This window comes from Muscardinus avellanarius (assembly GCF_963383645.1).
Source record: "Muscardinus avellanarius genome assembly, chromosome: 1".
Lineage (NCBI taxonomy): Eukaryota > Metazoa > Chordata > Mammalia > Rodentia > Gliridae > Muscardinus > Muscardinus avellanarius.
The window spans coordinates 105295981-105312595 of NC_137786.1; the positions used below are offsets into that span (position 1 = coordinate 105295981).

The window sequence follows — 16615 nt, forward strand, 5'->3', positions numbered from 1 at the left end:
GAGGTTATACAGGACTGTACAAATTTTTTATGGAATTTTCTCTTCTCTCTCATTATGGGAGAGGTTAGGACAACAGCTCTCTTTGGATATAATAGCACCACCCCCAATTCCAGGTCTTCTTGGGAAAGAGGACAGACTGATCATGAAGGTCAACCCTGGGCCGATGATCCCACAGGATCTATAACCCAGGTCTGAAATACATGACCTGGAACCTGGGCCACTGCCTGCCAGAGAGTGGAAATGCGAGTTTTGTGTCTTCTCCATAATACTATGCTGGCACAAGGCTTGGCCCCTCCTTGCACTCCTCGTCCCTCACTCCTGTCTTTTGAGAGTCCTAGACTACTCAATGTTTCTCTGAAAGTAGCCACACCACCAGTCCAGGCTTCTCATGTCCCCAGGTTGTGGTTGCCTATCTCTGTCTCCTTTGCGAAGTACCTTTTGGCAGAATGCCCTTAGGAAAATTAAACATTTCTTCCTAAATAGAACATGGGAAGGGAATTGTATTCATTTGTACCTCATTGAAAACATTAGGAAAGAGAAGAATCCCAGGTAACCTTTGTAAACTAAAAATACTGTCTAGTTTTGTTTTGTATTTTTTAATGACAAGAAGGAATTCCCAGTGTTGGTGGGAGTGCAGTTTGTTAGGACTTTTTTGAAAAGCTATTTGACAGGATATATTAAGACTCTTAAAAGAAGCTCCTAGCCCTTGACCCACTAATTTTACTTCCAGGAATTTATGCTAAGGAAACAATTGATGACACAGGCAGAGGTTCTCTATAAGGATGCGATTGCAACAGTATTTATAATAGTTAAAGTGGGATAGTAATCTGAGTACACACAGTAAGAGAATGGTTACATATATCAGGGTATACTGTATAATAGAATTGTATAAGCCAGGTGTGGTGGTGCGCATCTGTAACCCCAGAGGCTGAGGCAGGAGGATCACAGGTCTGTAGTTAGTCTCAGCTACTTAGTGAGGCCTTCTGCAACTTTGTGAGACCCTGTTTCAAAATAAAGAACCAAAAAGTCGGGCCAGGGATATAGCTCAGAGGTAGAATGCCCCTGGGTTCAATCCCCAGCACCACAAAAAAACAACAACAAAGGCTATTTAATGATACAAGAAAGTCTTTATTATATTGCATGATAAAAAGCAGGCTATTGACTATATTTGTAGTATTACGCTCCCCTAAAGTGAGGAGGAAGGAATATGCTAAGATGTTAACACTGATTATCAGTGGTAAGAACTTATATAATACTTTATTGCTTTTTTTCTTGCTTTGATTTTTTTTTAAATTTTCTACAAAGCCATCTGTAGTTTCATCAGAACTTTTCTTTTTAATAGTCAGCCTACCCGCCCAGTAAGAGCACCTTTCATCTTGTACCAGCTCCACCACCACGGTGCAGAGAACAGAGAGGGTCTGCTATATCCATGGCCAGGTTGGGAGCCTGCCTGGGCAGCCCTGTCCACAGCAGGGCAGGCATGCCCTGGCTGGTATACCAGACGTTCCATCATTCAAGTGAGTCACCACAGAAGGGTGTCAAGCTGATGATATTGCTACACACTGTACTTGAACTATCAGCCACAGCCCCGCATGCTGCCAAGCCTTTTAGCCTTATCTTCCTAAACCGTTACTCTTTTACTGTCCAGTGAATGTCAAAGGAACTGACTGGGACGGTTTGACTCCTTTTGAGGACACTGTGGGCTAGCAGGCTGCAGCTGATGCAAGCCTTCCAGTTGGATGCAGACCAGACCAGCAAATGTTCCTTCCATGCTAAAGTTGAAGCTGTTGTTGCTGTAGTTGGGCCTCAGTGAGGGGGCCTGGCAGAACTCCAGAAAGATTTAGGGTAAAAAATGTGCTGGAATGTTGAGCTCAGAAACACCCAACTGGACTGAGCATTGTAGAGAGGGCGTTGGGGTCATCTGCTAAACTCGTAGTTACAGAGATATTTCTCCTATCTTAACCTTAATCGTTTGTTATCTTTGGCCTCATTAGTGGGGGGAAAAAAAAGGTTGAGAATTTCATATTGGAGATTTTAGAGCCAAGAGTGAAATTGACCATTTTTTTTAATTGGACTGTTTGGTTTCAGATTTTTATAGGGTGATTTTTTTTGTCAATTATTGTCATTTTAAAGGAACCTGCAGTCAGACACTACTGTAGTGAAGGAGAATTAAGATTATGCAGAGTCTTGGGCCATTAATATCATCCCTGTGCATCTTTTATGCCATTTGAGTTCCATCAAAACTAAAAAGAATGTGTTCTGTGTTTTTTGGAGGAGCATTCATATATACAGAGGCGTTCTACTGCTATGAGTATGATTATGGTATATAAAAATGTGCATTTTTAGCTGGGCATGGTGGCACATGCTTGTAATCCCAGCATTTGGGAGGCTGAGACCAGAGGATCATAGTTTGCGGACAGCCTCAGCTACTTAGCGAGGTCCTTTGCAACTCAGTGAGTCCCTGTTTCAAAACTGAAAATAATAAAAAATAGGGCTGGAAGTGTAGGTCAGAGGTAGAATCCCCTTGGGTTCCATCCCCAGTACCACACACACACACACACACACACACACACACACAAATGCACATTTGAAACAGGGTCTCACTGAGTTGCAAAGGGCCTCACTATGTAGGTGAGACTGTCCGTGAACTGCAACCCTCTGGTCTCAGCCTCCCAAATGCTGGGATTACAAGTGTATGTCACCATGCCCGGCTTAAAAATGTGCATTTTTATAGTGACATTTATGACATGTCTCTGAAGTCCAAATAAACAAAAGGCATAATTCCCTTAGTAGCTTAAATACTCATAGAAGTACTATGGCATATGCACTTTATTATTATGCTAACTCAAACTTATAAGTATTAGATCTTAAATTGTGGCCATTTGATAGCAAATGTTATTGCTATGACTAAAATCCAAACAAATGAAATTCTCTTGTTAAAAATTGCAGTTAATGGCCGGGCGTGGTGGCGCACGCTTGTAATCCCCGCGTTTGGGAGGCAGAGACAGGAGAATCGCGCAGGTTCAAAGCCAGCCGCGTGTGCTGGCTTAGGAGACCCTGTTTCCAAATAAAAATGTAAAAAATAGGTCTGGGAGTGTAGCCCGGAGGTAGAAGGGCTTCCAGGAACCCCAGTACCACCAAAAAAAAAAAAAAAAAAATTGCAGTTAATACTATGACAATTGACATGGGGATTGAAGAGTAACTTCTTATAATAGTTACAAAAACCTGCATTCCAACCACACCCCCAGATAATTTCAGCCATGTTCTACTGGCCAAGAACCACTTAGCTATCTGAGGATGTGAGAAAATATTCAGAACCCACATTGTGTTCTTGAATATGCTCCTGCCTAGTTTTTTAGCCAGAGACATAATTCTTGGTGTAGATGAGACAGGACGCTGGAGGTGTTTCCTACATATAAAAGCCATTTAAAAAAAATTGCAAGAACTTTTTAATTATCCCATGGTAACCATCAAGCAAAGGAACAGATTGGCCTAGGCCTCTGGGCATAGGGTGTTCTCTTGAGCCTCCAAATGGTTTCCGGTCAGACTTGGGGGTGTGGGCTGTAGTTTGGACCAGGACTTGCCTACTGGCAAGGACATTATCAAGCTGGTCAGGGTTGTGGCGTGGAGTATAAGAAAGTAAGAGGTTTCTTGCCAACATAGTGCCAAGGACCGCACAATAGGAGTGAGGTGACACCACTCCTAGGACGCAAGGCAGAGTCAACCAGGAGCAGATACCAAACTAATAATAGCATGACTTATCCATCAGCTGATGAATCTTACTGTCTTATGTTACAGTTGTTTTTTTAGTCTGTCCCATCTCGTCAAATATATTTGAAGCTATTTAAAGTCAGGGACCTTGGCAAGTTCTGCTTATTGTCTTGATCATTCCAGGGGCTCAATGATGAGTTTTTGCTGGATTGAGGAAAACTATTTTTTTAAATGTCATTCTCTGAATTTAATTTCTTCCCTTATATGAATTCCGTCTGCTATATGAATCTGCCGGACAGAACACAGGAGGCAGGATTCTGGAGTTACCACATTGCCATGTTCTCTTGCAGATAGGCATATAGAGGAAACTTGGGAAGCAGTGGTCGTGCTGTGGCTGGGTCTACAGAGCTTATAGGAACCAAACGAGACCTGCCGTCCCAGAGACGGTGGACTGGCAGCGAGAGCAGCGGGCCTGGGGGCTGGGACTTGAACCTGGGCCTGTCATGTATAGGCTGTAATTAACTATCCTCAGATGAGCCTAACCTTCGCCCATTCACGCCTGTAAAATGGCAACTTCAAAAATGCCTGTTTATGGGCTTCTTGGGTGAGTTAGATGAGCTTTATTAATCATGTGTTGAATACCTACATGCACTATTTTAGACATTGGAGATCCAGCATAAGCAAAAGGGACAAAACTTCCTGCCTTTGTGGAATTTATATTCTAGAAATATATGCTTGATGGCATTTAATAAATGTTTAATTAGATTCATCTGAGGATACCTGATACACATCCACAGTGGGTTTTTACTCTGTTTCCATAGGTGTTGGTGTTACCAGAGATAGGTAATTAGGGCTATTATTGGTGTAACGCTAGGGAAGTCCCATTTAACGAGACGTTTTTTGTGTTCTCACAAAATCCCAGTCTGCTTAGAAAGTTCGCTCCCCTGGCACTGATGTCTGTCATTTTCACCTCCATAAAGTGCTTGGTCTACACAGCCCAGCAGTTGGCGGAGACTCGGGCTGCAGGCAGTGTGGCAGCCAGATGGTTCCCACATCTTCTCAGCTCTTGGTGTTTGCACTATCTGTGACTTAAGGTGATTTCATGGAATTGCTAAATGTTTGTATAATTTGTGTAAATAAGTCAGAGGGCTAGCATGGCCAATTAAAATCCACAAACCATATTTTAGTGAGTAATTTCAACTTTTCCTTTCCAACCCTTTGATCAGCCACCCATCAAAGAACAAAATGGAGAGATTTAAGGTCTCGGTGTATTTATAAATTGCTTTCCCACTGGGCCTTTTTCTGTAAGCATCCAAATGCCTAAAATTCGGGAAAGGAGAAAGGGCGGGCCTAGACAGCAAGCCTCCCGGGCGCCTCGCGTACCGACAACGCAGCCGTCTCCTGAGAGGTGTGTGTCCGCACCTACTATCATGTTTCTAACGCAGCACTTGGGTTCTCCGATGGCACACGGCTCATTCAGCTAAAACTGTAAACAGGAAATTGTTCTCTGGCTGAATGGCCTTTGTGGCCCAGAAAAATGGTCATTTTTGCTGAGACATAGCTTTAAAGCACTCACACAAAAGTGGGAGCTGAGGGCTGGTGACGAGCCAGCCCTGTGTGAGCACGATGCTGCTGGTAGGAGGTGGGAGTCAGAACTCGTGTACGTGGGTTCAGGGCATTGCCCACCCTTGACCAGAGGTACAGAGGACATGACTGTAGAAGCTCCTACCATCTAGAAAGCTCACGAGCTCAAGGAATTATAGAGCAGGCTTCATTGGAAGATGCAGATGTCAGGCCTGGAGAAAATGTGACTTGGCACTGTTCACACGTCCCTGGGTTTCAGTGCTCCTGCATTGGCTCCAGTGCCCATCATTTGGCCTCCCATGAACCTCCTGTGCTCCCATTGTGGTTTCCCTGTGTGCTGACAAGCTTTCTGGTTGTTCTGTCTTGCAGCCCCCCGAATCCAAGCCCAACTTCACCCCTCTCGCCATCTTGGCCCATGTTCTCGGCGCCATCCAGCCCTATGCCCACCTCATCTACGTCCAGCGACTCATCCCCCGTCAGGTCTGTTGCAGGGTTTGTTTGGTTTTCTGTTGCTGCCGTTGTTCTCTCATCGGCTTGGTCCTCTCTTCATGCAGTGTTCAGCCTCCTCGTCAACTCTGTTCCCCGCCATCCAAACCTGCACTTGCTTTTTGACAGGCCAGAAGAAGCAGTCCATGAAGATTCCAGGTAAAACCACGGATGATGACCAGTCTGTTCCTGTTTATCCAGAGCTGGTCAGGGACAACAGGGGCCTCCTCTGCTGTCTTGTGGTTCCATCCCAAGAGACTCAAGCCAGGAGGGACCCTTTGCATGAACCAGCATGGCATTTTTCACACCTTTCTAACCCTCGCTCCAGTTACTGAATTAATCTCTGGTGCCTAACGTTTGGGGAAAGGGCACCTCCTGAATAAGGCTCCTCTGGGCTCTGCTATAAGATAACATAAGAGGGCATAGTGTTGAGGCACGTGCTGGCCTTCTGTCCCTCCTGTCAGGTAGCATCAGGCAACATTTACTTGTGGATTGGGCCACTGGCCATGAATGCTGACACCTTGTCATGAAGACCAGACCCATTGGGTGGAAGCTGACTATAAAGCAGAGTGCAAGAGAGACATGAAGCAATCCTCTTTAAATTGCCATGGCGATGCCTCCTTGCCCTCTATACTCCAGGAACCGTCTGGGCTCCCAGCTTTCTTCTGTCTCTGTGTCATGAACCTGAGCACTCCTGGGAACAGGCACCACCTCTTTTGGAGGGTGAGCGGTTTGACCTAATTCCTCTCCCCAAGCGCAGTGCCATAGTTTTCCCTGCCTTGGTGACTTCCACAATTAAGGGCCACAACTCTGCTCTTGAGCTCTTTGTAGAAAAGAAGCTCTTCAGATCCAGGAAAATGATTAATAACGTCCCTGCAGATCCCTCCACTGTGTAGGTCCCAAATATGAACTAGGTCTCTGCTTTCAGATAACCAAAATGTAGAGCCCAGTTATAAGCATCAGAAGCATTTTAGGCTTTGGCAGTCTTTTCTCATCCATCTTTTTCCCTAAGGGGTGGGTCAAGCAGAGAGGCTTAAATAATTTATAAAGCTGACTCTCACTTTTTAAAAAAGAAAGCCCTGTGCTATTTATATAAATAGATAGATACATATATTACTTTATTCCCCTCTGGACATTTTCACATCTATCATTTTCAGTCTATTCTCATGTGACAATAAGAGGAAAAATGGTCTGAACTCTCTCACAGAAGAAAACGAAGGTTCAGAAGCCAATGCAGAACCCAGGGCTTCTCCTCAACCCAGAACTCTTCCTCCCACATCCGTGGATAGCCCCAACTTCAAGTTTTTCTACAGCTCCCAGCCCTAGAACACCCCACCTGCCTGTGTAGGTTTGATAACTTTTACCTCACCTAGTCCTGGGTGATAGGAAAGATAACTTTATAGCATATCTGTTTTCCTCACCCTATAAGTAAGATAAAAATCAGGATGTAGTTCAGTAGCAGAACATATGAGAGACCCTGAGTTGGTTCCCAAGTACTGCAAAAACAATTCCTCCCCCAACAAAAAAACCCAAATAAGGTGAAAATTCAGGTCCTCTTTTTTTTTTATTCAAGTTACTTCCTAATTATTTATTAGAAAACTTCTGGACACCTGGAAGACATTCTAGGGTACCAGAAATGAATAGATCACTTATTGCCCCATGAGGACCCAGATATAGCTGCCTTTCCAAATGCCTTGCTTACTCTAGAGAGAACTGGGCATTAGGAGAATGTGGCTAGTTCATTTTTGTCAAAAGGGAGTAAAATCTTCAAAAGGTTAACCCCTTGTAAAAACCTGAGAGAAGAGACTCAAGACAATGGAAATGTATTCTGCTTTTTCTTTCTTTTCTTTTTTTTTTCTTTTGTGTGTGTGTGTGTGACCTTTTTTTTCAGTATTAGGGATAGAACCCAGGAGCATTCTGCCTCTAAGCTACATGCTTTGTGACTCTATTTTTTATATTTATTTATTTATTTTTATTTATTTTGGCAGTACTGGGGTTCCTGGAAACCCTTTTACCTCCGGGCTACACTCCCAGACACCTATTTTTTATATTTTTATTTGCAAACAGGGTCTCTTAAGCCAGCGAGGCTGACTTCGAACCTGCGGGATCCTCCTGTCTCCACCTCCCAAGCACGGGGATTATGAGCATGTGCCACCACGCCCGGCTTTGTGACTATTTTGAAGATACTTTTTTTTTTTCTCTCTGAGCTGTGGGAACTTGATGCTGGTCAAGCATCTTTACCTCTCCACTCTCTTTCATCTCCCCCAAAGATTTCCAAGTGTTTTTGCTTTTGTTTTCCTCTACTGACTCCTTTCTACCACCCCAGGTATTTCCAGATTGGCAGAGGATGGTTGCAGTGGACTGTTGACCTGGTGTATTTGGCGCCATGGTCACTCAGTACTGCCCCCTCTGGCCATTGTTGGAATAGCACCATTTGAATAGTGCTGTTCCACAGCCTTTTATAAAGCTGCCATTTTGAAATAGGCAAGATAGAGTTGGGCTTGGAATTGGCTGTCACTGAGCTAGATGTGTGTGCCAAGGTGAACACAGAAGGGGGCGCCACTGGAAAGGAAGCCCACCAGAGAAACAGAGAGGGCTACAGTCCCCTAACAGGGTGTAAGGATATATACCCATTATCCAGGTAGGGCTTTTTTTTTTTTTTTTTTTTTTTTTGGTGGTACTGGGAGTGAAACCCAGAGGCTTTCTTCCTCCAGCCTATACTCCCAGACCTATTTTAAATTTTATTTGGAAACAGGGTCTCACTAAGTTGCTGAGAGACTAAGTAGCTGAGGCTGGCTTTGAACCTGTGCAATCCTCCTGTCTCAGCCTCCCAAGTGCGGGGATTACAAGTGTGCACCACCATGCCCGGCAGGGTAGGGCCTTTTCTCAAAGCTTCTTCCAGAACATGAAGCTTCAAATTTCCTTCCCTTTTAAAAATTAATACTGATGAGAATCTAATTTATGGCCTCATGAACATCTATATAATGTCCTATTGAAATGACTTCAGATCACTTTTAGAGCTTGTTGGGTCAAGCTCAGGAATGAAGGTGGCATTTGTAGCCCAACACAACGAGGGCACTGGAGGGCATTTTTTTCACTCACCGCCCTCCGGAAGCCCCAGACCTCATATCCGTAACTCAGCTTTGCTCACAGGGGCTCCTGGAAATTGTGCTATAGTGATGGGGCCCTTGCACCCTGCCTGGCTAGCTGGCCCTGCCTCCTAACAGTGCATATTGGAAAGCTGGTAGTTGGTTGTCATTCTGCAAGCTTGCAAGGGCATTTGAGGAAAACTCCTCTGAGTGCTTTCCTGGCTTCACGCCATGCCCAGAGGCAAAAATTAAAAGTGAACTAGCAGAAGAATCCAAACTTGTTCATGCCCTTGAAGGCCCAGCTGAGGCCTAAACAGTGCTGTGATGGAGCAGCCAACACCACCCCAGGCTCCTGGTGCCCAGTGCTGAGGTGCACTGTGGAGTGTGGAGCCAAAGAACAAAAGACTCTTGGTGGGAGCTCTTTTTATTTTTTAAATCAGAGATACAGCCTACAAGCACAATGGTTCTGTCAAGAGGATTTTTCTGTGTTTGTAGGAGCTCTTCCTAAAGCAAACTCCTCAAGGCTTTTGAGAGGGATTTGTAGAGCCCTGGACTTGTTGGACTGATACACTTTTAAAGGGGCTCTTTCTTTTTTTTTTTTTTTTTTTTTTGTCTTTCTGGAACCAGGGATCGAACCCAGAGCACCACACCCACCACACCTGCAAAGCAGGAGTTTTGCCTCTGAGCTACATCCCAGCCCCACACTTTTAAAAAGATAAGACTAGCTAGGTGTGATGGTGCACGCCTGTAATCCTCCAGTTGGGAGACTGAGGCAGGAGGATCAGCTCCAGCAATTTAGTGAGACTTTCAGGAACCTAGAAAGACCTTGTTTCAAAAACAAAAAATAAAATAGGGGTATATGTATAGCTCAGAGGTAGGATGCCTCTGGGTTCCATCCCCAGTCACTCTCACATACACACACAAACATACACACACATACACACACATACACACATATACATACACATACACACATATACACACATACACACACACACACACACACACACACACACACACAGGACTGTCCTCTGAATAGGGTTGCCAGATTTAGCAAATAATATAAAAATATAGCATATTCAGATTTGAATTACAGAAAAACAATTTTTTTACTGTATGTATGTCCTGTGAAATCTTTGGGGTATACATATGTGGTAAAAAGTATCCATTATGCCTGGCGTGGTGGTGCACGCTTATAATTCTGCTTATAATCCCCGTGCTTGGGAGGCTGAGACAGGAGGATCACACAGGTTCGAAGCCAGCCTCAGCTACTTAGTGAGGCTCTCAGCAACTTACTGAGACCCTGTTTCCAAATAAAGTATAAAATAGGTCTGGGAGTATAGCCCAGAGGTAGAAAAGCACCTGGGTTCCACCCTCAGTAACACACACACACACACATACACACACACACACACACACACACACACACAAGTGTCCATTATTTACCTGAAATTTAAATTTAACCAAATTTCTTTTTTTTTTTTTTTTTGTGGTACAGGGGTTCCTGGAAGCCCTTCTACCTCCGGGCTACACTCCCAGACCTATTTTTTATACTTTTTTATTTGGAAACAGGGTCTCATAAGCCAGCGCGCGCGGCTGGCTTGAACCTGCGCGATCCTCCTGTCTCTGCCTCCCAAGCGCGGGGATTACAAGCATGTGCCACCACGCCCGGCTAACCAAATTTCTTACATTTTATCTAGCAACCCGTCTTCTAGGGAACAGAAATGATTCCTCTTAAAAGCACCCCCTCTAGGGCTGGGGATGTGGCTCAGTGATAGAGCACTTGCTTAGCATTCACAAGGCCCTAGGTTCTATCCCCAGTGCCACCAAAACTATAAGAAATAAAAGCATCTCTTCTTTCTTCCCTCCAATTTTTTCCCATCTTAAGTGAGTGAGGAGAGGTCTCAGGGGGAAAGCCCCTCCCAAAAACTCAGTCACCTACTCACTTGAAAGAAGAACAAGGCCTTTTTCTGGTCTTTGTGTTTATTTTTAATATACTATTTTCTTGTCATTTCATTATTTAATTTCAAAAACCTAGTATTAGTAAAAAGTAACTCCTTTTGGCCAGGCGTGGTGGCGCACGCTTGTAATCCCCTTGCTTGGGAGGCGGAGACAGGAGGATCCTGCAGGTTCAAAGTCAGCCTCGCTGGCTTAAGAGATCCTGTTTCCAAATAAAAATATAAAATAGGTCTGGTAGTATAGCCCGGAGGTAGAAGGGTTCCATCCCTTCTAAAAAAAATAAATAAATAAAAAAGTTACTTCTTTTGAAGGCTAATTCCCTGTGCTTTCTGCCCTGCAGCCAGGCACCCCAGCTGGTTTCCCGGGTTTGTCCCTGTTTTGTCCCATTATCTTCATTTAATGAGGTTAATAAGTAACCCCTACAGAACCCAGCCAAAGGAAGCTTGCCTTTGCATCTCTCTGCACTTTACCCACCTGCTCGGCCCTCCCCTCAAGAGCCAGTAGCTCCGCTCAAGGCCCGTCCCTGAGACCTCTCAAGGCTCCGTGGCCTGGATTCTCCTCTGCCTTTGGTGTCATGACAAGCTCCACTTGCCCCGCAGTATGGTTTTTGGCAGTTTTAGCACTTTTCACAGCCAGGTGACTCCTCCTTTCTGCTCCCCACCCCCTCAAAAAAATACTTTTGTTTCCCTCTGGAAAGTCGCACACTTGAATATTCAATCCCTGCCAACCAACACACAGATTGGGTTCGTTAGATCACAAGATGTGCCCTTTGTCCCGAACTTGACTCTTCAATCCTAAGCAGGCAGGGAGTGTTTAATCTAGAAGGGCCCCTTCTTCACCCCCAGGGGCCCCATTTGGTTTCCTTCCACTTTCCCTATTTTCTCCCACCTGGCCACTATCCCGTGGCTATTAGAAAAACAGAGAAAACAGCAGAAACCTCTGGTTGCCCTGGCAACAAAGCCTGGATAATCATTCACTCCAATCGCCCTACTGTACAACAGACTCCCTAAGTGATTTTCCCTTCACTTTTCATGGAATCAGAACCGGAAGGTTTGGATGTTTCTGCCCCGTTCAGGTTTCTAGTCCTCAATGGCTCTTCTTTCCGAGAACGAAGCTGCGCTTGGTAATGCCAAGAAGTAACAGTTTCAGAATAATCCAAGATACCCTGCCCCATCTAACTCAGAATGGCCTTTCCTGAGACCAGACCCTTCCTCAGCCAAGTCTCACTCAGCAACTAGAAATCAGTGCACACCGGGGCTTTAGCGCCCAGATCCTTGAGGCTCTCCATCAGTCAGGTGGAGATAAAACAAATAACATATATCTCTTGAATAGTTTTCTAACCTGGAGGACCTCTTTGCTCTATTTTATTTCATTTTACTGCCCCTGAGCCCTTCAGTGTTCTTCTTCACATGACTTGGAAGAAGGATCAATTGTGGCAAGTAGAGGCAACACCTTTTTTTTTTGGTAGTACTGGGATTGAGTCCAGGGAAATTCTACCTCCAAGCTATACCCAGCCTTTTTTTTTTCCTTATTTATTTATTTATTTATTTATTATTTATTATTTATTTATTTATTGCAGTACTGAGGATGGAACCCGGGGCATTCTACCTCCGAGTTATACGCCCACCCCTACTTTTTATTCTTTATATTGAAACAGGATCTCACTGAGTTGCAGAGGGCCTCCCTAAGTGTCTGAGGCTTTTTCAACTGCAATCCTCCTGTTTCAGCCTCCCAAATGCTGGGGTTACAAGCATAAGCCACCACGCCCCGCTTTCTTTTTTTAATTTTTGTTTGTAAACAGAGTCTCACACTTGGTTGCTGAGATCTCACTCTGCAAGTCTAGCTCTGAGGCTATCTTCAAACCTGTGATTCTCCTGTCTCAGCCTCCCAAGAACTGGGACTACAAGTGTGTACCACCATTGCTGGTGAAGAGTCAACTTTTGACAACTAAATGTCACTCTGACCCTTGAGCAGTCTATAGTCTGTTTGGAACTAGGTGGAAATCAAAGCCAAAATTGATAGAAGATAATAGGATTTTCCAGCCCTTAGAAACTACTCTCTAGAACACAGGAGAGCACCTCATGGCCTGGCTTGTGATGGTTAAATCCAGCGGCTTGTCTGTATTTACAAATAAAGTTTTATTGGAACACATCCACACTGATTTATTAACATGCTGTCTGTGTCTGCTCTCCTGCCGCAGTACAGCACTGAGTAGATGCAAGAGACCATAAGGCCCACAAAACTGAAAGGATTACTGCCTGGCCCTTTGCAGGAAAAGTTTGCCAACCTCCCTCTGCCCCAGAACCATGGTTCTCATCCCTAGCTGCATATTACAATCACTGGGAGAGTGACACCCACCAAGTATTTTTCTTTTTAAATCCTGATGCCTGGGTGTGTATCTGTAAGTCAATAGATCAGACATCTGCAGTGTTTAAATGATTAATGTTTCTGATGCCCAGGGAGAATGGTTATCAACACTTACTGGACACAAGAAGAACAACAGAAAAGCACCGTGGCCCCTCTCTCCTCTTCCTGCTCCCCACACGGTGAACAAGCACATGAGTGTGTAATGCCCACACACACCTGCTCCGTCCCCTGCCCTACCCCAGGGCTGGGAGTTCCAGCTCTGGAATCCTGCCCCACCAGCAAGGTCCAAACTAGTGAAAATCAGGAACATCTGGGGGAAGTAATGCCAGCTAGGGCCTGGAGCCGAGACCTGGCCTTGCTGGAATTTCTCCTTCTTGACTCACTGAGCGCTGCCAATTTTCAGAAATGTTGGGCACGTTCTCCAGAGTGGAGTAGAAGTCCCTTCCCACCCCGCCTCCAATACGCCCTCACTCCTGCTCCAGAAATGGGGCCCAGCCTGTCCTCCCCCACACAGCTCCGTAACTCCCAGGTAAAGCTTTAATGCAGCACAGGGAGACCCCTCACCACATGTGGTTTCTTGAGCTTGTGCCTTTTCTCTAAGCATTTCTTGTTTTTCTCTTGTGGCCTTTGCAACTGTCCCACCTCATGTTTTGCCATCTGGCCGCCTTGTCAGGCTCGTCCCTTGAGGAGGACTAGGTGGCCTCCAGGGAAAGGGAAGAAGAGATAAAACATCTAGGGTTTTCTGAGGGTTGATTTAAAAAGAAAAAAAAGGTTAAGTAAACTCCCGTTTCCACACAGCACACCGTTCCGGAAGGCAAAGGCCTTGTATGCCTGCAAAGCAGAACACGACTCAGAGCTCTCGTTTGCGGCAGGCGTGGTCTTTGATAACGGTGAGTTTCATCTGCTTGCAAAAATGTGGGGGGAAGCACATACATAACTGGCATTTTGCAGGTTCCTGCCTAGGGAAAATCTCAGTACAGTGGATAAGTCCAGAAGACAGTGTCCATGTGTTTGTTTGTGTATCTTTCCCCAAAATACGAGAATAGCAACAAGACTTCTGGAGGCGTGATTGAGAGCAGACACAAGTGTAATCAACTCATTGAAGTGTGGTGAGCCTTAAATGAGATGGTGTCTGCAGAGGACTCAACCCAGGACCTGGCCGAACCTTCAAGAGTCTAGGAGCTAAGCTGAGTTGCGATAGATCAGCCACTCGGGAGGCTGAGGAAAAGGATCGAGCGTTTGAGGCCAGCCTGAGCAACTTAGCAAGACCCTGTCTCAAAATGAAATCTCAAAGGGCTAAGGGTACAGCTCAGTGGTAGAGCCATCACTGGGCTCAACCTCCTGCATCGCATACACACAAAACATCTGGGGGCGACAGACAGTAAGAACAAGGGGGTGGAGAACAGGGGTGGGCTGCACTTGTCAAAAGCTCAGGGTAGACTGAGACATTTCTCTGGCTGCCTCGCTGACCACAGATGGCTGGGGGTTGCGGGGGAACAGGTCCAGGAATGGATAAGCTTGCTTGCGTTGACCAACCCCAAGGTCTGATCTAGACCCCGCCTCCTCCTTCCTGACTGAGAGCCAGCAATACCCGGCAGCAAGGTGACCACATGGCCCAGAGGGGCTGGCCTTGAGAGCCAGGCCACGCTATAAGGCCCAGCTTGACCACTTGCTCTTGTGACCTCAGGCAGTGGCTTCACCTCTTTATGCCCCAGTTTTCTCATTTTGTCATAGATAACACTGCCTACCTCAGAGGGCATTGTGAGAGGAAATCGAGATTGTACACATCACGTGTTTAAAATGGTACTTGTGTGAGCTTTCTGTCACTATGACATAGTAACTGAGAAAAAACAGCATAAAGAGGAAAGATGAATTTTGGCTCACGGGTTCAGTCCACCAGGTAGCACATCACAGCAGAAGGCATGGCAGCCAGAAAGCAGAAAGAGAGGGGAAGGAGCCCGGGAGAAATAAACCCTTCAGAGCCATGTCCCCCATCTCCTTCCTGCAGCCAGGCTCCACCTCCTAATGTTTCCCCCGCCTCCCAACAGTGCCACCAGCTGGGGACTCAGCCTGTAGCAAAGGTATTAGAGGTCATTCAAGATCAAAACCATAGCAGTATTTAACACAAAATAAGCATTTAATATATAAGTGTTGTGAGGATCATCATCCTTTCCATCTTAGGAAAAGATCCTGCAACTCCCATAGCTCTCAAGAACAAAGTTTCCTTTTCAGCTAACACGGTCCGAGCCTGGCTTCTGGCTACAGCGGGTGCCATACCTTGACTCCCTGGGTCCTGGCTGTATCTAGAAGAGCCTCACATTCCAAGCCTGAGATGAGATGAACTCTTGGGGACCAGCCCTTGACTTCATCCACCCTGTGTGACAAACCCCTGCCCTCTGCATAGCAGAGAGATTAACCAGGCATGGGAGGCAGAGTAGGAAACACACCCAGAGCGTGGAAGGTCCACGGGTCACACTCATCTCTAGGCTAGCAGGAGCAGGAGTGAGCCAGGAACTGCCTGTGGCTGCTCAGCCTGCATCCTTCTTTACCATTCTCAGACTGCAAGGCTCTGCCCTTAAACCTCTGCTCTGCTCACTCTCACCTGGTACTTTGCAAATGAGAGTGCATGGACAACCAACCGGTCCAGCACCTCTGCTGTCAGCAGCTGGTGCTCTCAGGCCTGGCAGACTGGCAGGTGCAAGTCTGCTGAAGGCTTGCAAAACCCCATCACTGGTGAGTGTCCCCTATAGAGACCCAGGTGGGGGAGTCACAGCTACTTACAACATGACAACTTGTTGCAACAGACAACCCAGAATAGGCAGCATGCCCTGCTTTCAGCAAGAGTGGGGCTTCTGCTCACCATGAGCAGGATGTGAGAGAGCTTTACATCTAGAGGTGAATCCAGGGCCTATGTTTCTGTCCCCAAGAAGCTCAGGTAATTGAGATCCAATGAACTGCTTGCTCATACAGGCAAACGACTGTATTGATCCTATCAGCTACTTGCTCTCACCACACAGCGTTGATGGGATTGGTTTAAACTATCAAAAGGTACGTATATGCCCACATGTCTTATTTGTGACCCCTTTTATTGAGTGCAGCCTTCCTCAATTTTTAAACAGTTTTATAAAATATCCACATACCATGTAGTTTACCTATTTACAACGCATATTCAGAGTTGTGCAACTATCATCACTATCTGACTCCAGGGTATTTTTTTTACCCTCCCCAGAAAATAAATCCCCATACCCTTTAGCAGTCAAGCCCCATTTACCCCAGACCCTCCTCCACCAATGGTCCAAGGGAACCATTCATCTATTTTTTTATGCCTACAGATTTGTTAGCTCTGGATAGTTCACAAATAGAAGTATACAGTATGTGGTCTTTGTAACTGACTTTGTATGAGGTTTTCAGGCTTGACC

General features: G+C 45.6%; 1 protein-coding gene across 3 annotated transcripts in view; it reads left to right on the top strand.

Moving 5' to 3' along the window:
* The window catches only part of ARHGAP26 (Rho GTPase activating protein 26), a gene marked incomplete at both ends in the record, with an annotated part of 441415 nt that overhangs the window by 418918 nt on the left and 5882 nt on the right, over nucleotides 1-16615 (top strand). The window contains 2 exons of one of the 3 annotated variants that reach the window (XM_080697772.1): nucleotides 5665-5940; nucleotides 13995-14086. In XM_080697772.1, the coding sequence (XP_080553898.1) occupies nucleotides 5665-5940; nucleotides 13995-14086 (368 nt within the window). The remainder of the gene's footprint in view (nucleotides 1-5664; nucleotides 5941-13994; nucleotides 14087-16615) is intronic. The other 2 variants (XM_080697773.1, XM_080697774.1) reach the window with 2 other exon arrangements.